The 23,057-nt window shown below is 46.3% G+C and overlaps 1 protein-coding gene across 7 annotated transcripts in view; it reads left to right on the top strand.

The window, feature by feature from the left end:
• The window catches only part of LOC108928970 (kalirin-like), a 155,875-nt gene that overhangs the window by 105,878 nt on the left and 26,940 nt on the right, over nucleotides 1–23,057 (top strand). For 5 of the 7 annotated variants that reach the window (XM_029258165.1, XM_029258163.1, XM_029258164.1 and 2 more), the window contains one exon: nucleotides 7,572–7,818. In XM_029258165.1, coding sequence (XP_029113998.1) covers nucleotides 7,572–7,818 — 247 coding nt within the window. Of the gene's footprint in view, nucleotides 1–512; nucleotides 534–7,571; nucleotides 7,819–15,910; nucleotides 16,035–23,057 lie in introns of those variants that run through there. The other 2 variants (XM_029258168.1, XM_029258169.1) reach the window with 2 other exon arrangements.

Raw genomic sequence — 23,057 nt, 5'->3', positions numbered from 1 at the left:
AGTGTGTTTAAGTCTTTAAAAGGCACGGGAAGGTGTGCATCCACATGTTTCCCTAAAGGTCAGAGGTCAGACTTGTGTGTGCCATCTTGCTGCAACACAAAGGATGTGTTTGCCTCCAGTGTAGGTTGTCGTCCACGGAATAGATTTAGTCCTTTTTTCCATTGTTTTGTGATGTGTTTCCCCTTGAACCCTGGCTTCTATAATGAGCTTGTTCTGCTAAGTTGTTCTCTTGCTTCCGTCAGTCACAAGACTGTCCTCCCGTGATCTGGATGTTCCCTCTTGGGGCAGGAGTGGACAGGGCAGGGCGGTCAGACCGCTCTCCCCCTCGTTCGCTCACTTACACACGTTCGGGCGCTCGCCTCTTAGCAGGTGAGAGGACTCTCACCGCACCCTCCCCTCACTGGGTGCGAGGTGCGGCTGCTGCTCTGGGCTGCAGTGAGACAGGCAGACAAGGGACAGGACGGCGGAGCCTTAACCGCACAACCACCATGCCCAAGTGGATAAGTTTTAAAGCGTCCAAGGAGAGCAGCCGTGTGAGTAATGTTTTAAAATGACTTCAGTAGTGTTTTCAAAGAGACTTCTGTTTTAAAGCGACAGTAGTATTGCTTTAAAAATATCGATAGTGTTTTTAAAAGGACAGTACTAGTGTTTTAAAGTGATAGTAGTATTGTTTTTAAAGTGACAGTAGTATTATTTTAAAAATATCAATAGCGCTTTTAAAGTGACTCTACTAGTGTTTTTAAGTGACTTTTGTAGTGTTTTCAAAGTGACAGTAGTATTGTTTTTAAATTGACAGTGGTGTCATTCTAAGAATGTCAATAGTGTTTTTAAAAGGACAGTAGTATTGTTTTAAAGTGACAGTACTATTCTTTTTAAAGTGACAGTAGTATTGTTTTTAAAATGTCAATAGTGTTTTAAAGTGACTACTAGTGTTTTTAAAGTGACTTTCATAGTGTTGTAAAGTGACAGTATTACAAAGTATTGTTTTTAAAGTGACAGTAGTATTCTTTTTTTTTAAATTTCAATTGTGTTTTTAAAGTGACGGTGGAGGTGTTTTAAATGGGTTGTAAAGAGTCTAGTTAATTTTCCTGACTGACTCCAGCTTGCTGCTAGAAGGTGTTGGCCACACACCTTTGTTGGCAAACAGTTGGATGTGCTCAAGGGGATAAAACATTGTTTATTTGTCACTGTTCAGTTTAGTTTTTCTGAACAGTTTTTTGAAAGTACTGTATGGAAGTGAAAAAAAGTAAATAATTATTGTGATTGTAAACATTGCACCTTGCATTTATCTGATACTTTTCTACAAAGCAACTTTATTATTTACTCATCTATGCAGCTTGGTAATTTTTACTGGAGCAGTTTATTGTAGGCACCTCGCTCAAGAGTACTACAGCTGCAGGTGGAATTCGAACCTGCGACCTTTGGGCTAAAGGCAGCAGCTCTAACTACTATGGTACAGCTTTCCTTATCTGTAACTTGAGATATGTTGATTGTTTGATTTATAAAAAGTCTGGATGTTTTGTGATTTGATTTTAATCATGTTTGCCAGCAGGGGGCGCAGTGGTTACAACTGTCACTTTTCAATCAGAGGACCCTGGTTTGAATCACTGCTGCTGTAGTACCCTTTATCAAGGTACTTCACACTCAGCTGAATCAGTAAAAATGACCGTGCTGTGTACGTGGGTAAATCACTGTAACTAGCTTAATGAATGTTGCTTTTGAGAAATACATCATCTAATGAATAGGTGTAAACTCAGAGGTATCACCTTAACTTAACCACACTGAAGGTCCTGGGTTCAAATCCCGCAGTGCGACGGCTGAGAGTCTAACCACAGTCTGGATCACACCTTGATCAAGGCAGCAAACGGGCCATTAAAAGAAGCTGGATGAGATTCTGCTGTTGAGCTTTACCTGGGACAAACGTGACACTTTACACACTGAGACGACCTGTACCGTGGAATTGATGTCATCGTGCCCTCGTTAGCGTGCCCCTCAACACACCTATGCTCAGCGGTTCCGACAGCGAATAAAGAGACACCCATCTTGCCTTTTTCGGGGCTCTATGAAGGTCCTCGCATGTTTGACTTCACTGTTAATGTCACTAACAGCTTTGTGCGGTTGATTCACGTTTGTATTGTAATGTGGCAGGAAGGGTTCGACAGTGGGGCCCCGATTGAAAATGCACTGCTTAATGGCACAAACCCGGTTTCTGCTATAGGGTTCAACGGCAGGGCCCGACTGGAAACCCACTGTTTTTGGTCACAAATGTCCGTGTGTGTGTGTGTGTGTGTGTGTGTGTGTGTGTGTGTGTGTGTGTGTGTGTGAGTTTTTGCAGAGTTTCTCTGAAATTATCATGCTCTTGTGCTGCTCAACCTGACCACCACTTGCCTTGTCAAGGCTCTCACCTGTGTGTGTCCTCATCCTTACTGGTTGCTAGGCAACCGGCCCACCTCTGTCCACCTGTGATGATCCCTCACCCTCCTTGGTGACACCTGATACTGCAGAGGTGACATGTGGCGAGACGGATTGACCATTTGACCCTGACAGACGAATCCACACACTGGAGATGTTGTCATGGCAACTAATCACCATCTGATGCTCCGTTTCTTGACTCTGCCCAAGGGAGTAGAAGACATATTATAATACTAATAATAATAATAATAATAATAACTCTTATTATTATTATTATTATTAGTAGTAGAAGTAGTAGGCGTACAACAGCATATTTCTTCTCTAACTTTTGATGCTGTATACATGTTCTGTGCTGCTGGGTTCATTTTAATTCACTTTAGTGTATTATTGTCTTGTGCACCAGGTGGTGTAGTGGTTAAAGATGTGTAACTGTGCTTATAATCGAAAAATCCTGAGTCTGTTTGGACCTCCTATAGAGTCAGTACCCTTGATCAAGGTACTTACCATGAACTGATACAGTACAAAAGTGTTTTGCCGCTGTAAACACGGGTAAATTAATGTATGGAGCTTAGTGTACAAACTGAACGCTGACAGTTGCTTTGGATAAAAGTGTCAGAAAAACAATAGTAATATTAATATTCTCTTACACAGTTTTCCAGTTTCTGTGCAGTGAATGAGCACATCTGTCGGCCCCGTGCGCGACCCCGTGACCCCTCGGATCGGGTTTAACCCCGGCCGCTCACGGAACTCTGCTCCACACACCCTCCCCGCACGCTTTGCACGGATGCTCACAGTGTGTGGGGGACCGGAACCTGGAGCCACGCGCGTCTCTCCGGGACACAAATAACCAAACAGACGTGGTTAGACGGTGGTTTGGTGACCCGTTTGGTCCCGACTTGCCGCAGCCGCGCAAACCCACACGCTTCACCATTTCCTGCTGCGTGCAGACGCTCCGTGGCGTCCCGTGTAAAGTTTCTATTTTAGCAGTGCTGGGTGGGGCGCTGGGTCCAGTGGCAGGAGTGTGTTCCTCCATAGTCCCTGCACTCACGGTTCGCAGTTTCCCAGGAATCGCCCGGGTCGGGGTGGGGTGGAGGGGTCGGCCTTGGCTGGTCGTCTGCCCTCTGGAATCAGTGATGCTGTTGCCGGGACACGGAGAATCACACTTGATTGACTGCCTCTGTGTGTGTGTGTGTGTGTGTGTGTGTGTGTCTGGGTGGGGTGGGGGGTGTTCCCTTTAGGCAGGGCCGATGTAAAGTGAAACTCTAGATGTTCTGTAGGAGAATTCAGCCAACACTCTGCACACTTTCTGCATGAAGCAAACAGGAGTTCTTCACCATTGCTGGAAAACTGTGTTGACTGGGTGAGAGAGACTTCGTGGCTACAGCTCCTCGTTTTCTTCTTCTTTCATTACCATCAATCATCATTATTATTGTTGTTGTTGTTGTTATTATTATTATTATTATTATTATTATTATTATTATTATTATTATTATTATTATTAGTAGTAGTAGTAGTAGTAGTAGTGATTATTTTTTTCATAACACCGCTGTCCTATGAAGGTGAGAAAAGATGGTCTGAATGAAGAAAAAGCTGTACTGTCATCTGTATTTTAGTGTTTGATCTGAAAACATATTTCACGTTTGTTATTTCAATATGATTCTTGCTCATATGAGACTAATTTTAATTTGAATGACAATCTTATTGACAGTTATTCTAATGGTAGTTATGGAAGGAGTGCTGAGAAGTCCATACACTTCTTTGGCTTTTATTATAATGGCTACTTTTTACTTTTAAAAGTCTAATATACACACACACACACACACACACAGTGGATTGAGCAATTAATTGATTGACTTTTAGGGCTTTATGGGGAAAATGGTTGTTTGTTTACCGCTCATGTTCTGTCCGGGGACATGAGCCTGACTGCCGTAGGTTCCGATCCCGGGAGGGACCCTGCTGTTGAGCCACAGAGGAAAACTGATACTCAGAAATGGAAACGTTTCAGTAAATTAGTGTGAAATTTTGCACAAGCTAACATAAAAATGAAGCCAGAGAGAACTGCCCCAGAAGTGCTGACTTGCGCCAGTTAAGCAGATCGGCCAAATTAATGACAGACCATGTTTACACACACACACACACACACACACACTCACACTCACACTCACTCATCTGCTGTCCAAGTCATTCTCTATGGCTAATTAATGTAGCTGTTCAGCAGATGCTTTTTAAACAGGAGAAAAGACAGTTTGCACATTTTTATATAAGTGGATATGCAGTAAAATCGATTATGCGCAGGAGATTTCTATAATTTTTTTATATGCGAGGGGAAAGTTAAATTATCCGCGGTGGCTGTGACAAAAAATGGGAGTTTTGCGGATCCTTTACTCGCACCACGTTTGCACACGTGATTCAGAAGTGTATATAATTGTTGTTCGCTTGCGGTCGCCCTCACGGGAAGTTCTGTATTTGCCCGGCGTCGGTATCGGAGGCGCGCGTTTCGAACGGCCGGCATCGGACCCTGTGGAGTAGCCGTGCTCGCCCAGCCAGCGCACGCGGGCCGGGTGCGGACCCAACGTCCCTCTGGCCCCCTTCCCGCGTGCAGGGCCGCTGTGGGGCGCGCAGCGTAAACAAGCGCTGACATCATGCGGGAGTAAGTGGAAGCAGGCGCGTAGGAAGAGGGTGCGGCGGCCCCCGCGGGAGCCATGCGTTGCGCAGCTGCGAGCGGGACGCGGGGTCGGGGGGGCTGGGGGGGGTCGGTGGCTGTCAGGACTCCCCGCTGCGGTCTCTGGGCGTCCACCGTCTCTGGGAAAACATTCCCCGCTGGGGAGCGATCTGCTCGGCCCCTGATTTATTTGGGAGTTTTTGTGGCTCAAATCCGCCGCTCTGGCAGGTTTTGGTGTGAAGAAGCCCGGCGGAGCTAAATCTCCTCATTACCGCGCAGAACATGTTTAAAACCCCACTGACTATAATAAATATATATTCGTTGGGTGTCGCAGCTCCGGTCCTCGTGAGACCGCAGACGGACGTTTCTGTCTGTGTTCTCTGAGTGACTGTTAGGTTTGTACCAGAGCGAAAAGTATCAGAAAAAAAGTATCCTCAACGATTTCTTTAGATTGATCACGTTGGTTTTCATGCGCAATAATAATGCACATATATATTATGCGGCCAGCTGGTAAAGCCGCTGCCTTTGACCCAAGTCTCCCCTCCAGCTGGAGTACCTTGAGCAAGGTACTTACACTAAATTGCTCCAGTAAAATTACCCTGCTATGTAAATGGGTAAAAAAAAAGTGTGAGTAGCACACTGTCACTTGAGAAAAGTAAAGTGTCCGATAAATCATGCAAATAACGCAGACATTTCTTGGTCGTCTTATTAATTTTATTGCGGATACTTTTTTTCAAACTGCCCGCGCATATTAATATGCCTGCAGTGATTTATACACTTATGCAGCTGGGAAATTCTTACTGTATCGATTCCGAGGAAGTACTTTGCTCAAGGGTACTGCCGCGGAGATTCGAAGCCTGCTTCTTTGATTACAAGCCAAGGTGATGGCTGTGTGTGACGGCTGTGCCGCGCGCCATGCGCATGGACACCTTCATCATGATAAAAGCCACGTGCTTGGAGCTGATAGTTTTTCTGTTCTTGCGCGTTTGTTGTGACTGAAAGGAGTTGTAATGTTGTTACTGCAAGATGGTTTGAACCGTGGGATGTAGGTTCGAATCCGGCTCAGTGCCTTCAGAGATTCTGCGTCTTCTCCCCGTGTGTCTGGGTGGCTCCGAATGTGTGTGTGATTGAGCTGTGATGCACTGGCATCTTGTCCAGGTTGTACCCTACCTCACTCCCTATGTTTCCAGAGAGGAATCTGGACCGCCGTAACCCTCAGTTGGTCTGTTGGAGCCTCCAGTGGTTTTTGATGATGGATGGATGGATGAAGAAGCCTGAGCCGAGCACCTTGTAAAAGTCGCGGAGTGTGTAATCTGTTCTTTATCTCCAAGGAGCCGCCAGTGACTCTTTTAGTTCCCTCAGTGTGTGGAAAGGTTGCGTTTGCCTTGGCAAAGCCATGATGGTTATCACGGGTGGGCGGGGCCTATTGATAATACTTTTCCTATCGTGATAGGGTGTGTCATTATTATGTAATTGAGTATTATGCTCATATTAATGTGCGGAGGTGTGTGAGCTTGGGGAGGGAAACCGTGCGCTTGCACACGTCTCCAGCCCTGTAGGCCTCATGTTCTCCCCATGAAGATGTGAACCTCTTCCCCATCAAATATCAGCTTACTGATGTCCCGCAGTCAGGCTAGGAACGTGTTCCCATATGTGTATCTGCGTTCGCCCTCTGCGGGAGCCCGCCCCCCACCCAGCCAGGTGTGTGTACCGTGTGGTGTGTGTGCAAGGGTGATCCGACCGGACACTGGAGGGACCCATTTATGGACTTTACAGAAAAACTGTTTGTTTGCTCACCCCAGGCCCTGTGTGTCCGTCCCCGTGCCGTAAATGGGGCGGTTACACCACGAGCACCGAAGGTCTCCGTGTCATTTCAAGGTTTTCTGATACAACCGGGGTTAATTATTGTTCCTATACGACCGTTTTCCAAGGTCCCTTGCCCTCTGGACAAATTGTTCCACATCAAACCTGAACTCAAAAACGACTGTAAATGCATTGGATCGATACCAGACACAGAGGTGAAGAGACCCCATTCCTGGGCGTTTATCGCCGCTGGACGTCATGATTCATGCTCCTATTTTAAATCCCCAAAATGCACCGCAGGTCTGTTTTTGGACTCTTTTGTTTGAAATGACTGCAAAATCAGTGACCATGTGAGCACTCTGGAAACCTGGCGTGGAATTACAACAGAGTGCAAACACAAAAGTGTCACCTGCACTGGCATATGTGTCTAAGGTCAAAGGTCAACAGTTATCAGTTTTTCTTTTTTGTTGTGTTCTTGGATGAAAGCCTGAATGACCCGTTTTTCCCGTCTAGGGCTCTGACCTCATGACGTACCGGACTGTTTGAACTTTTCCCGTCTTCCCTGATTTAGCAGTAGGTCCAGACCGCAACTGAATTGGGTTTTAATAGTTGGTACTCTCTCCCTCTGCCACCCCCCCAAACCATTTCCCCCCTTTCTGTTCCATCTTCATCGTGCTCCTCCTCGCTGTCCCAGCTCTCCGGGGGCTGCGAGCACACTGTGGTCTTGCAGGACTTCAGCGCCGGCAGCGGAGCCGAGCTCAGCGTCCAGACAGGGCAGACGGTGGAGCTGCTGGAGAGACCCAGCGATCGGCCCGGCTGGTGCCTGGTGCGGACCACCGACCGCAGCCCCCCGCAGGAGGGCTTGGTGCCCAGCAGCACCCTCTGTATCTCCCACTCACGCAGCAGCGTCGAGATGGACTGCTTCTTCCCCACAGGAAAAGGTGAGGTCCGCCATGGTGACCAGTGAGAGACTGGTGGGTGGGGCCAGGGGGCGGGGCCAGTGGAATGAGAATCAAGGCATTGCTGGATGTTTTTAATTAGTATCACTGGTAGTGTCTGCTGTGGCATCCAACCATCTCTCTTAGATACACAGTTCCCATTTCTGTCCTTTAATCGTATTGCTCGTTGATTCGATTTTTATTAAAGATAAGATTATATTATAAAATTGAAGTGGAGGAAATATGAAATATAGTATTGAGATTCTCATTGATAGGGACATAATATCTGTTTAAGTTACAGAACAGCTGCTTGGTCCTTGTTCTTCTTTACACCCCCCTGTGGACAGTGGCTCATAACTAAGTAACCGCTTTTAAAATAGGGATGTCGATATCACATCTATTAAAGGCTGAAAGCAGTTTGAAATTTCAAGTATGAAACTGTCTTACTGTATAGTGCCGTTAGGAAGGAGATTAATTAGTTCAACCAAACCCCTAGAAAATGTTTCACTTAAGAAATGGTGACATTTTCAGCTTAATTACCGCCATTGTTTTATGACTGTTGACAGTTTGTTTTCCTTGACGTGATTAAATATAAAATGTTCACATGTGGTGTTAATGAAAGTTTCATTTATGTCTGTGTAGTAATACAGAAGGAGTTCGTTCCATTTCTATTTAACACCTTCGATTTTAATTCTCCCACGTTTGACGTAAAGCGTCATTTTCTGAAGCCCTCTAGAGGGCGACATTATCTAGCTACTTGATAAGTTGCGTCTCGCGCGGTGCGGGAGGCTTCCTCCGAACCAAGGAACGGAGTAATTGTGGAGTGTTTGACGGTCCATCCTGCTCGCGTTTCTCTCGAAGATCCCTCACTTCGATTGGCTGTACGTGAAACCCTTTGTTTACCGTAATTCCGCCTTTGACCGTGGCAATAACTCCGATTAATGGAAACAATGAATGGGCTTAAACGCTTGGGTTGCCATTGCAAAGGAATGGCCATGGCAACACACACACACACAAAAGCATTTGCAATGTGTACAGCAACTTCATTGCCTGTTGTCCTACTGGGATTTGAATTTTCCCTCTTGGTGGCGCTACTAAGTTCCAGTTATTTCACCAGTACACTATGTGCTTTGCCACCCGTCATGAAGTAGTGTGTATAGCAGCTTGGACTGTGCGGTTGCCACGAGCAGCAGGTTCTGTAGTGGCGAAAGCCGTCACCTGGCATTCAGAAGCTTCCGGGTCTGAATCCCGTTTCCTGCTCTCGTACCAAAGTATTTACCTTGAACTCTTCAGTAAAAATTACCCAGCTGTATAAATGAGTAATTTCCAGAAGCTACGTGTGCAAACCAAACTTTGGAGAAAAACATCCAGTAAACTTCAGGTGTTCTACAGCAGTGGGAGGTGTGAGTCGAACCTGGGTCTTTCAGCTATAAAGACTGAGCTTTCAGCACTGCGCCACCTGCTGCCCTAGACAATAATGCAGGAAACTTATGGGAATGAAACCCAGCAGTACAGAACCTGGATGTGTCATCAAAAGTTTGAGGAGTTCTGCTGCTCCACCCCTATTATTATTATTATTATTATTATTATTATTATAGTTAACTGTAAACCACCAAGTTTTTGAAAGCAAAAAGACTTTGAGTTAAATTTTGACAGAACCTCCAGTAGATGTTTCTGCTTGACTGTAATCGCATGTTTTTTATGTGAAAATTGTCTGGGTTCTTGCCTTTTTTCTTTTTTTTTTTTTTTTTTTTTTTCTCCCCCCCTCCAGCTCTGTGGTTTTGTTTTACCATCACTTGGTCGTCCATAATTACCCCTGTCCTTGACACCGTGCAGAACTCCTCCATCACTGTGTAGGGGAGCAGCCAGGAGCCGCGCCCAGCTTCCCCCTGTTGAATTGTGTGGCTGGATGGTTGTTTGGTGACCGGTGCCTGGTTTGAACATGTCTAGAACTCCCCAAGTTTCCTTGTTTTGAGGATTTCAAGCATCTCCTTCCCGTTTTTGGAGGTGGGAAAGGGAAAAGTAGGACCATCTGAGGGTGAGAGGCGTGAAAAATATACAGGAGCATGAAACATGAGAGCGGTGGAACTGTGTGTGTGTGTGTGTGTGTGTGTGTGTGTGTGTGTGTGTGTGTGTGTGTGTGTGTGTGTGTGTGTGTGTGTGTTCTGGTCCACGTTGCGAATCCTTCTGAAAACATCTCAACTGAGGAGGAGCTACAATGAGCGCCTTGTTTTCAGCTGCAGCGAGACAGAGCGGACCTTTTCACGGGACTTCAGGGTCCCGGCTAATGGCGACACGCCAGTTGAAAGGGTTCGAGTTACAGTTCGCCGTGTTTTCGATCGCGCAGGAGGTCGGAGATGTTCCTTCAGTTCTCGAAGAGCAGACATGTTTCTTATTAAAGCAGCTAGTGCCACCGTGGTGTTTGGCACAGGACTCGCGCACCTGTGACCACAATCTGCAGGCTCAAGTAAACACAGTATGAGGGTAAAAGGTGACAGCATTGCGCAGCAGTGGTCATGTAGCTCCACTTAAGAAGTTCCAAGAACGGTCACCCAATATTCCAGAGATCATTCACGTTATCCTGCAGTTGAGGTGTTAACTTTGGTTGGAAGAAGCTGGGGACTTTGCTCCATGTATTTGTAGAGGGACTTTAGTGGACCACAGTGATGAAACACCTTTCTTGCCCAGTGTGCAAGAATTATTGGCCTGTTTTCTATAACGTTGTCAGAAACACAGTGTGGGTTGTAGTTTAACTAGAGAACGGGGGACATCAGATATTTTGCTCAAGGTCTTTGAAACAGAGGTCGTCGTACAACTTACGACATGGCTCGTCAGAAGTCGCAAACCCGCTTAAGCTGATTTGTATGATCCATAAAGGTATATTATATATGTAAAAATTAACATGCCTGAATGCTGTTTTGTGTAACACTGCTTTGTTCTTTTTTTCACTAGTTTCACACATTATTGATGTTAAAATAGTACTAAAATAGGATGATAATAATAATAATAATGCAGTACAGGGGGGCGCGGTGATGCAGTAGGTTGGACCGGGTCCTGGTTTCTGGTGGGTCTGGGGTTCAAATCCCGCTTGGGGTGCCTTGCGACGGACTGGTGTCCCGTCCTGGGTGTGTCCCCTCCCCCCTCCAGCCTTATGCCCTGTGTTGCCGGGTTAGGCTCCGGCTCCCTGCGACCCTGTATGGGACAAGCGATTTCAGATGGTGTGTGCGTGTGTGTGTGCGTGTAATGCAGTGCGATATTATAATTGTTTTTATGCTGCACTAATCTTTCATTTCTTTTCATTTTTACTTGCTAGACATTGTCAGAAAAGTAATTTGAATGAAGGGGGTGCAGTGGCGCAATGGGTTGGACCACAGTCCTGCTCTCCAGTGGGTCTGGGGTTCGAGTCCCGCTTGGGGTGCCTTGCGACGGACTGGCGTCCCGTCCTGGGTGTGTCCCCTCCCCCTCCGGCCTTATGCCCTGTGTTGCCGGGTTAGGCTCCCGTTCCCCGCGACCCCGTATGGGACAAGCGGTTCTGAAGGTGTGTGTGTGTGTGTGTGTGTGTAATTTGAATGAAATCCCAAAGAAAAATGAAGGTCAGCATTGTTCTGTATTTATTCTGCAAGTAAAACTGCATTTTCCTAAACAAAATGCGGTGGCTGACGGACACAGAATCACTTAGAAATATAGCGCTTTGCTGCAGCTCGGCCGGCCGATGTTATACTGCAACAGATGGAGCGGTCGGCGTTAGACGTTGTGACCAATCGTCAGGATTAAAAAAATAATGTAATTATTTCAATAAAATGACCATCATTAGTCTGGGTCTTCGTAAATCTCATACATCATAAACTGAGACTACCTGTTGTTGGATGAACGCCGCCCCAGTAACCCTGTGTCAGTGGGGCCCTTTACAGAAAGACTTTCTGATTCTGTATGGAGAAATTATTAAAAGCATATGCTTTAGGTGAAATGGCCAAACAATTTAAAAAAAAAAAAAAAAAGCTGTATAATGAACTAGCAAGTTATTACGGTGTGGAATGCTTATCACCCAGTTACCATAGCAACTTTCGAAGTTTACAGTCCAGTATCATATATCAGCAGAGTCCAGAAGCTTCCCACACCGCGTTCTGAATGTGTAGTGTGATTATATACGCACAATTTTGTTTTGTCCATTATCTGTCGTAACGCACTGTAATACGAGAGGGGCCTGCTGACACAGCGGTTACCTTGACTACCACGATCGCACTTCCCTATCCGCTGAGTTTCTCCTGCAAAAATAGCACCGCGCCTCTCCTCAATGACTCTTTGTGACAAAAGAGAGGCGGCGTGTTTGTGGAGGGAGTTGTGGGTTTTGAAGTTTGTCACCTCCTACCTCCCTTGCCCCTGCCGCGGTTGTCCCAGCAGGCCTCACGTGTTTTTCTCAGGAATGAACTCTAACAATAACGGTTTGTGGACGATGCTTAATGGCCTGTTTTTCTAAGTGTTGGCGAAGAATGTTTAGACCTGACAGCCCTCTGGTGTATTGAGGGGTTTGACTTACCATAACACGGATTTACAGTAAATTCAGCCTGCGTTCCTGAGCTCATGCAAGTGTTGATGTGCAAAGTTAGTGTGTTTAGTTTGCTATCCTGACACCACAGGGACTTTTGGAGGATCACAACCCATGATGCAGCACCTCTTTGTCAAAGGCTTTTTGGATGATACAGTGGAGATTATATGTCCAGGGCAGGCATGGGGCAGACGAGGGGTAGGCTTACGATAGGCTAGAGTAGGGTAGGATAGGCTAGGGGTAGGCTAGAGGAGGATATAGTGTGCTACAGTAAGCTTGAGCAGGGTAGGGTATGCTAGAGTAGGGTAGGCTAGAGAAGGATAAGGTACACTGCAGTAGGGTAGAGTGGGATGGGGTAGGGTAGGCTAGGCTAGAGTAGGATACAGTATGCTGCAGTAGGCTAGAGTAGGGTAGGGTAGGATAAGGTGCACTATAGTAGGGTAGGGTAGGCTAGAGTAGGATAAGGTACACTACAGTAGGGTAATGTGGGATAGGGTAGGGTAGGAGTGGGGTAGGGTAGAGTAAGATAAGGTACACTAGGGTAGGCTAGGATTAGAGTAGAGTGGGGTAGGGTAGAGTAGGATAAGGTACACTACAGTAGGCTAGAGTAGAGTACAGTAGGCTAGAGTGGTATAGGGTAGGGTAGGCTAGGAGTAGACTAGACTAGAGTAGGGTAGGGTAGAGTAGCGTATCTCCCGATGACCTGCAGGCTTTCCCAGTATCTTTTCTCCTCTCCTTCCGTTCCTACTCCCACTCTTTAAAGGATGGTTAAGCAAATTCAGAAGTAGCCTGTTGATCCAGGTGTCATCACCATCTCAGGCTCATTTGCATAGCCGCTGCATATTCATGACCAGGAGACCATTCTTGCACGTGGGAATGCAAAGCCAAGCATGCGGTTCCTATGTAAACCAGGGGCTATTTATACGTTTGCCTGCCAATGAGATGCTTGGATCTCATGTCTCTGCGCGTTTCCTGAGAAAAAGCTTCCAACTGCGGCGCCTCAACTGGGACTTTCACTTGCCGCTTTCTGTTGATGAGTCTAACTTGTCCTGCTTACAATGGGGTCAAAAGCTTGCCAGTTTTTGGCCTTTGCCCCAGTGTGGTGGAATGAGTTCCCTCTGTCCCTCAAAGCTGCTGAATCCTTTTAAGCTTACAAGAAGGACCTCAAACGTATCGCATTCATTCTCATTCCTATCATGATCTTTTGACAGCTCCATAAATGAATCCAGCACCATCTGCTGTGATTACACAATGTAAGAAAAATTGTATTACATTTCTTTGCATTTTCCATTCAGTTTTCTTAGATGAATCATACTTTTGGTGTTGGTTTGCACTATATGCCAGTTTATAGAGAAATATTCCATGTTCTTGAAATTAGAAAACTTTGGCATTGAATATTCCAGTACATTTTAGGATCATATGATTTCTGGAATGTTTGGTACTTTTTAGAATGTTCTGGTGCCTTCTAGAATCTTCCAATAGCTGTTATGCTTCAGTGTTTTCTAGGATGTTCCAATGCAGAATATCTGTGTAATTTGTTAATAAGTGGCATTTAAAATATCTCAAGAAAAGATCCTTTATTGTCATTGTATGCAATACGATGAAATTTAGTGTGGCAGCCCTGGGAAAACAGCAGCAGAAGGAACACTTAAATATAGTGTGCCTTATATGTGAGCAACAGTTCTCTTTCTCTGTCTCTCTCTCACACACACACACACACACACACACACTCTGTCTGAAATTTCATAAAAAAATAGTGGAATCAAGATTCTGTGGCTAAAACTCACATTCTACAGGAATTAGTGATGTTTTCTAATCCATCCTTCGATCAACAGCAACCGCTTGTTCCGAGCGGGGTAGCGGTGAGCCGGAGCCTTACCCGGCAACAAAGGGCGCAAGTCCAACGGGGAGGGGACGCACTCAAGGCGGGAGGCCAGTCCGTCGCTAGGCACCCCAAGCAGGGCTCGAACCGCAGACCCACCACCCAGCGGGCACTGGCTGAACCCCTTAGTTTTGTAATCAGTTTAACTAATCATAATCAACAGAAAAATCGACAGAACTAAAAACTTTGAGAGTTTTTCTTATTTATGTGTTTTGCTATTGGGATGTCACTTCTATTGGCAACTACTTGAGGGATGTGAACTAGCGACATGGTGGTGTGAGACAGACAAGCTGTGTTCTGATAATCCTGGGTCTGTGTCCACAGCTCTTCGTCTGCTGTCGATGCACTTCTGTTTACTCTGAGTTGTAGGTAACTTTGGGGAAATCATCTGCCAAGTCATTAAATATGAATGATGATAACCGTTGCGCCGCTCCAAGCGTGTTTTCATAGTCGAGTGAGGCTTCAATCAGTCATGAGTGTGAAATGTTCTCAGACAGGCGCTTGGGCCTCTTTCCGCTGAATTTTTAAACGCTCTTGATCTTGAGAGACCTCAGTGGCTACGAGTGCCTTGCCAAAGTCGGTTTTCCAAATCGGTGGCTCCCGGTCGTCGGTCTCTGGGTCGAAGTCCCTCTTGCCGGACGCGCTGATCCAGGGCTCTTTTCGAAGGGCTCAGCCCAAGGTGAACAGGCGCGTGGAATACTGTGATCAGAGAACAGGAACCCAAGGAGGGATCCGTTTTGAGGGAGCGCTGGGAAAACATAGCGTGGAAATTTACATGCGACTCGCACCGCTCCGTATCGGGAAAACGGGTTCGACCGCAGAGTTTGAATGCAGTGGCTCTGTGTGGCGGGTCGCTCTATGGATCTACGGCTCGCTGCTTTATGGCAGCTTATAAAGTGTATCATCTTAAATAGATAATGCCCTTTTATTTTGCTTCTAAACATTGTGAAGCAGATAGGGATCAAATCTGCTGCCTTGCACCTGAAGGACCTGGGTCCGAATCCCCGTTTTCGCTGCAGTACGCCTGATAAAAGGTACTTACCCACAGTTGAAACACTGTGAACTACTCAGATGTATAAATATTAAGTATCTTAATATATATGCGTAGCACTGTGTTCATGGTTCATTTTATTAAATAAAAAAATTCTAGGACTCTGCAGTTTGAGCAGTTGGCATTTTCTTACTGCTTATCATTGTTTTACTTTTAATGGAGTAAATGTTATGGTTAACGTCCAACAGACATGTTACAGGGGGAAAAACTGTTGGACATGAAATGTAAAAATGTGTAGATATGGTTCATATTCTCCGCGGAGTGGGCGTGGGAGTTCCGCCTGCTGATTGGCTGGCAGGGTTTAGTGGCGTCTTTTGTCTGAAGACCTGTAACGCGAGTCTTTTGTTGCCTGCGATCCCTCCGAGTCATGAGTCGGCTTGTGAGCCCACCCTCTTCCCCCCAGGCCCCGCCCCTCTCTGTGACTCCTCCCCCATCTACTTGACACACTCGCTGAAACAGTGAGCTACACAGTGTATCCCCCCCCTCCCTGTGACTCCTCCCCCCCCCTCCTGATCAGAGCTGGGAGAACTTAGATCGGAGGCACGGTCACTGTGCGGCTGGGCTGCGGCGAGCGCCGCATGTGGACGCCGTGCTCTGCGCGTGTCTCCTGCGGGTTGCGCCTCCTCGGACCATGTGCTCGTAGGCGGGCAGGATGAAAAGCAGGATGAGGTGCTGCACCTGTCGCTTCTGTTTCGGCTGGACCCTGGAGCGTTGCTGCTGCTGCTGTCTGAGTGTTGCCGGTGGGTACCTCATCTCATTTGACTCTGGGTAAAAAGGGGGGTGAAGGGGGCAGTGCCTCAGAAAGGGTTCCATTTGTTTTCACCACATTTTGGCCAGCAGGGGGTGTAGTGGTTGGAGCAGCCACCCTGCACTTGATGCACCAGGGTTTGAATCCTGCCTCCTGCTGTAGCAGCCTTGATCCAGGCACTTACCCTGCACTCATCTGGCAAAAAATGACACAACTGCATAAGGAGGTAAATCATAGTAACTTTGTTGCTGGTTTGGAGAAAAGTGTCAGCCAGGCAAATAAGTAGGTGGTGTGTGTGTGTGTGTGTGTGTGTGTGTGTGTGTGTGTGTGTGTGTGTGTGTGTGTGTGTGTGTGTGTGTGTGTGTTTTTTTTTTTTTTTTTGGCTGTGCTAGTGTTTCCAGTGCAGGGGGTGTGTGCGAGATGCTGTCACGGCTCCGTCGACCCCGTCTGCCCTTGTTTAAGTGCACCGTGCTTTATGAGCCCTCTGTGTCACGAGGGCAAACAGGACAGGTGAGGAAGTGCGGCCAAGTTGCGGGCAACGGGTCGCGGTCGCCTCACTTATCAGCTGCGGTTGTGACGCAGCAGGCGCCCCGACCGATAGGGGCTTGACGACAGTCGAAAACTCTAAATAAATGATAAATACGAGGGACAGCGTGCGGGACGTGAACAAGGGACACTGTTGCGTAACCCCGAGGCTGCGGACGCCTTTCTTCACATGCGTCATCCGCCCTCAGGTGACCCCACCTGGAGTGGTTCTCGGTCACGGTGGAGAATGCTGGACTGGTCCCAGTGCGGTTGAAACCTGGACGCTGAACTCAGTGCTCGTGGCGATGGGAACATCGTGAGTCCAGGTTATGGCTTGGGGGCGTGGCCTCATTGAAATATAATAGAGGGCTCTTATGGAAATACTTTGATCTGTACTTTGATCTTGATTTGAGTGTTACAGGTGTCGCAACCCGGTGGTATTTTCTTCTTTGTAATTTTAATGATTTTAAAGCTCAAGTTGATTTTTATGGTTTTGTTCATCTACATTCAGATGGTGTGTAGAGTTTTTATACAGAATATTTATGCTGCTTGCTGTTGGGTGGCACGGAGGCTGTCTCGCAACGTCTGGGTGGTGCGAGAGGGCGTGGGTTCGATCCCCGCTCAGTCTGTGTGGAGTATGTATGCTCTCCCTGTGTGGGTTTCCCCTGAGTGCTCTGGTTTCCTCCCACACTCTAAAGACATGCTGTTCAGGTTCCCCCATAGTGTGTGAGTGACAGAGAGAGAGAGTGTTCGTGTGTGTGTTCGTGTGTGTGTTCGTGTGTGTGTTCGTGTGTGTGTTCGTGTGTGTGTGTGTGTGTGTGTGTGTGTGTGTGTGTGTGTGTGTGTTCGTGTTCCACGGATGTATGGATGAGTGACCCAGTGTAAGTAGTGTGTGTCTAGCAGTGTAGGACACCATGGTGAATAAGGTGTGTGTGTGTGTGTGTGTGTGTGTGTGTGTGTGTGTGTGTGTGTGGGCTGATAACACCACATAGAGTTCATTGGAAGTAACTTTGTAAAAAAGTGTCTGCTCAATAAATAAATGTAATGTTTCAGTGGGAGGTCCGGTTAAAAATGCAGTGCGCTGGTTTGAAATTTATTTCATGTTGTGTTAAACGTGGATTTTTTTCCTCTTTGTTAATAATTAAATGACAAGAGATTCATTGCTTGGGGGACCGTTGAGTCACATACCGAGGTCACTGGGGGCAGGAAACTAGAGGGACTCTTGTGGAGTCACCGCTTCATAACACTCTGAATGTCCCTGTGCTGTCTAATGATGGGCAGCTCGCAGCAGGGGGCGTCGCGGTTCGGGGCGTCACCGTGCGCTCAGTCGATCCAGGTTCGAACTCCACCTCCTGCTTTAGTACCCATGATCAAGGTACTAACCCCAGATTGATTCAGTAAAAACTGTGGAGAGTAGTTAGTCCTTTAATCATCTCATGTGTCCAGTGTGACAGCTCAGTATCTTCTCCTACGGTAAATTACTTTAATATAGAGAGGCAGGGCATGCAGTAACAAGGGCAGTCTTTTGTTATCTATATATTTCATTTTGTTTTTCCATTTTATTTTTTCACCTTTTAGCTATAAAGTATCGAGCAGCAGGGGTAGAAGAGTAATGCACAGAAATTTGGAAGCGATCCTCCCCCCGGCCACCAGGTGGCGTAGTGGTTAGGGGCCTGGGTTTCAGTCTAGCTCCTGTTGCAGTACCCTTGAGCAAGGCATTTACCCTGAACTGGTACAGTAAAAGTTACCCAGCTGTATAAATAGATAAATCAGAGTACCTTATAGGTACAAGTAACTTATTGTACAGACCTCACATTGTAAATTGTAATATGTATGTATGTAGTATTAATAATAACAATAATAATTATATTAATAATATTATTATTATTATCAGTCGTCATGGTGTTCTTACTACTTTTACTGCTATTATATTGTCAGTCACTATATGGCTGTTCACTGCTTAACTGTCTTGTCACCACTTGCCTTATACTATGAAGCAAGAGGAACAGTTGCAGTTTTATTCGCTTTTTGTAATATTTATATATATTTTTTTCAAATATCACGTAAAATTGCAAGTTTGTGAAAGTTTCAAGTATCAGAGAGTTGGTAACGCAACACAGTGAAGGAAAGAGGGGAAGCAGGCGAGAAGGTTCATCTGTTAGACGAGCGGCTTGCGGGTTCGACTGATGGGAAGGCGTGGGAGCGCTTGAGTGCAAGGATGAAGATGAGCCATGCAAACCAGGTGGCTGTATCTCGGCGAGCAGATAAAGGTTCCTCCATCATGACTTGCGTGCTTTGGGGTGGGGTCTGAGCTCCGGTACGAGGACCCCAGGATGGACGGATCCGGTTTGCCGACTCTGCGGTTTGGTGTGCGTGGTGGTGGTGGGGCATGTTCTTATGTCTCTCAGCCACCCTGTTCTCTGTTCCTAACTGAACCTCCGAGGCGAAAGGAGGCCTCGTGACATGAGGATCCGCCCTGCGGTAAAGCGACCCCCCCCCCCCGACCCCACCTCGTGCATTTCACACATGTCAGCTTTACACCGTATTACTACATCATGCATCCACTGCAGGGTGTCGTCGCAGCCTTTAGAAACACAATAGATGCCGTTGTCCTAAAGTTTACCCCGAATCGCAGACAGAATGCAACCGTTGTCCGTGACGGTCATACCATGAGCGTTTTTGCTCCGTGGTCGACTAGCGGTTCAGCAGCGAACGGGTGCTGGGGGGGTTGCTGTGGAAGTTGTGCGATGGTGGGGGGGATTGGGCACTGTGCTGAGTCTCAGAGGAGGGTCGCGTACTCCTACGCCCCGGTGTTCACATGTTGCTGGTGTTTATCTCCAAAGGGAGATGTGACCTCATGTTGACCAAACCAATCAGTCATTTGCTTATAATGTTTCTGGTTTTTCTCAACACCATTTTAGTGCTGATTGTAGGTATTTTAAACATCTGATTTGCTGGTAATGTAGGGGTTGGAGCCGCTGCCTTTGAACCTAAGGGTTGTAGGTTCAAATCCCACCTCTAGCTGTAGTATTCTTCAACAATGTACTTAACCTAAATTGTTCCAGTAAAATCACCCAGCTGTATAAAGGGGTAAATAATTGTAAATAGTTTCATACTGTAAGTCACTTTGGAGAAAAGTGTCAGAAAATAAGTAAATGACTGTAGTTGACTATGGTATCTAGTATAGTATTGTAAGTTGGCTAAATAGTAGTTAGCTGTGTGACCCTGTGGAGAAAAGCATCTGCTGAAGGGGACGGCTCAAAGCATAGTAGATAGAGCTGCTGCCTTGGAATCTGAAAGTTGCAGGTTCGAATCCCACCTGGTACTATAATACCTTAAGCAAGCTGCTTACCCTGAATTGCTCCGGTGAAATTACCCAGCTGTTCACCTGGGTGAAATGCTGTAGGTAGCATAACATGGTAAGTTTTTCTTTGGAGAAGTATCAGGTGAATAACAGTATGGAGTCCAACTAGACGTGTGACTCTCGAACCTTAGGTAGTATTCATATACTGTGCTTTACCGTCTGGAGATCTGCTCCATGTGGTCATTTAAGTTCCACCTTGGACTGACAGTCCAGCAGATGGGTTTATGACAGAGTTGAGTCCACTGATTATATAGTTTTATATATATTTATTTTTCTCGTCTCCATGCGGTGTTATTCCATGTCTCTGGAGGCTCCGGGTTCCCGACGGGTGACCTTGAGCGCAGTGACTCAACTCCCTCCCTCCCTCCCTCCCTCCCTCCCAGGTTGCTTATTTTTAATGTTTGGGCTCAAGCTGCTGAGTTTATTTCCATTTCCTCCACGTGACAGTTTCCACAAATCTGCGCCCCGTCTTGCGAAGGCATTTTGCTGAAAAGCTCAATTTCTTGCGAAATGTGTCCTTCCTGGCTGCCATGCAGTCTTGAGCGACTTTTTCCCCTCCACCTATTTTAAGATCACTGTGTAAGCAGTTCGGCGTTGTCGCGTCGACCTGTTGCCGGGTCTCGGGCTGCTTTTGGGACGTTTGAGGCTTGTTGAACTGTTAGAAATGGTTCCGGTACAACCAGGTTGAATGATTGGGTTTGAATGTCAAATTGTCAAGTTTCTTTTGGGAGGTTGCAGTTGTCTAGCAGGTGGCGTAGCGGTTAGAGGTGTCGCCTTGCGAACTGAAAGTCCCGAGTTCAAATCCCAGCTCCTGCTGTCATATCCCGATCAAGGTACTTACCTTGAATAGATACAGTAAAATTAAATAGTTGATGATTACCTTAACTTTTAGAAACACACTTTTCTTTGCTATACTCAGCCTGCAAGCTGCAGTACTGCACAGTACACATGTAACGACACAGGCGAAACACAGACAACCAGATGTGGAAAATGTTATCTTTCGTGTGTGAACAAGTCACGTTTCGAGCAGTGATATGAGGTGTTTTGATTTTTCATTGATGGATTACAAACGAATTATCGTTAATTAGCAAAAAGGTACCTAACATTGTAACTTGGACAAGTCAGCTATTATTATTATTATTATTATTATTATTATTATTATTATTGCTGCTGTTTGTTTCTTTTTAAATAATTGACTCCAGGTAATATGAGGTACCAGCATGCATCATTTATTATTATTATGTATAAAGATTTTGAATTATTACGTTGTATATGAAGACAGATCCAAACGAGCAAATCACAGCAAATGGTGTAGAACTTCGGTGGCTTTGTGTACTGATACCATATACATCATTTGTACATGTGTAGAGTTACAGTGATTTACCGTGGTATCGTTTTCCTCCTTAGTGAATAATGTTTAAACTGCGGATGTGGAGACGGCTCTCGATCGCACACTGTCATCTGCCACGGTCTGTCGGATCGCTGATCCTCGTGCCCCTCGGTCACGGCGGAAAAGCGTTGGGTCAGGGACCTTCGGAGGGCGCCGCTGGTCCGAGGGGCTCCTCTAACAAAGGCTCTTGGAGGAGGCGGCTGAAGGGGCCGCATTCATGCTATCAAAGGAATGCTTCATGAGATGGGGAGGGAGCGCAGGTCAGCCCCGCACAGGGGAACACGTGGCTCCATTCCCTCCCGTTTCGCTCCTCTTGGCGAGGACATGTTTTACACCCTTTTACATCCTTCACACATTTTTGCAGCGCTTATCTGTTTGCAGAGTCAGATGATCACTGGAAAAAAAAGTCCTAAGGATGAAACCACCCAGTTTTCTCCCTGCAAGGCATTTCCCTTCACTATTGCACCACCTTGTGTCTGTATGGTTTACACCCCTTACACTTCTGTTTACCACGCCTGTTCTTCAGCTCATACCGCTCAATTTTTGTTCCAATCTGAAGGATCCGATTCAGAAGAACATCAGAGGTGCTGCTCGTTGGATTTGATTCTGAGGCTTTTTTTGACCAGATTGCTTGACCGCTACACCACCTGGTGCTCATAATGGATTTTTAATCCCCCCGCAGGGCAGGTGGAGTCTGCACTAATAATGTCAAAGGTGTGTGTAATACCTCAATAATACCTCACCACCCGCCTGGATGTGTGTTTTCACCTCCGCAGGTGGGCTGGCTGTGAGCCACGCCGTCCTCACTTCTGCATCTGTTGCCCACCTGCGTACCTGTGGCACGGGGTTGGGGGGGGGGGGGGTCACTTTAAACCATTTTTCTGGATTGGTTAGCCAAATAGTTGTTACTTGTCATATTTATACCAGGTTTTGGGTTTTTCACAGTGAAACTGCTGTCACCTATGAGTTGTTTTATTATTATTATTATTTTATGGAGTTCATAGTTTCAAATAGGATCAAATTGGAGCTAAATTCTCTCCTTGCACCACCCACTGTAGGCCACAAAGGCCTGCTCTGCATTCACCTTAAATACACCAACTCCTCCATGTTATCAATGGTTGAGTTGTGGATTTTACATTTATTCACTTAGCAGACGCTTTTGTCCAAAGCAACTTCCAATGAACTCCAATGTAGTGTTATGAGCCGACACACCTTATTCACCAAGGTGACTACATTGCTAGATACACTACTCACAAGGGGTTACTCATCCATGCTTCAGTGAAACACACTCACTCCGTGACACTCGCACACCATGGGGGAACCTGAACAGCATGTCTTTGGAGTGTGGGAGGAAACCAGAGCACCCAGAGGAAACCCACATAGGCACGAGGAGAACATGCAAACTCAACACAGACTGAGCAGGGATCGAACCCACGTCCTCTCACGCCACCCAGGCACTGTGAGACAGCAGTGCTACCCGCCCCAAAACATTGTCAACTTTTTTTTTTTTTTCCCACTTAATTTACTTTTACTTTTATTCTATTAACTGATCTACTTTCCACTGATGGGCGATTAAAAGTGACTTTGGAGTTACGCACAAAACCTACTGGCCCCAGTTGCGTTCTCAATAACAAGATCTTGTGTACTGTAATGATCCTGTGATCCGGCGTGCTGTTAAGATCCGGTGATCCAGTGTAGGCTGACAGTCCAGTGTGGTATCACGATCCAGTGTACCG

This window comes from Scleropages formosus, chromosome 14 (assembly GCF_900964775.1).
Source record: "Scleropages formosus chromosome 14, fSclFor1.1, whole genome shotgun sequence".
Lineage (NCBI taxonomy): Eukaryota > Metazoa > Chordata > Actinopteri > Osteoglossiformes > Osteoglossidae > Scleropages > Scleropages formosus.
Note: the sequence above shows the minus strand (reverse complement) of the source record. Positions and strands in the feature narration are given on the sequence as shown.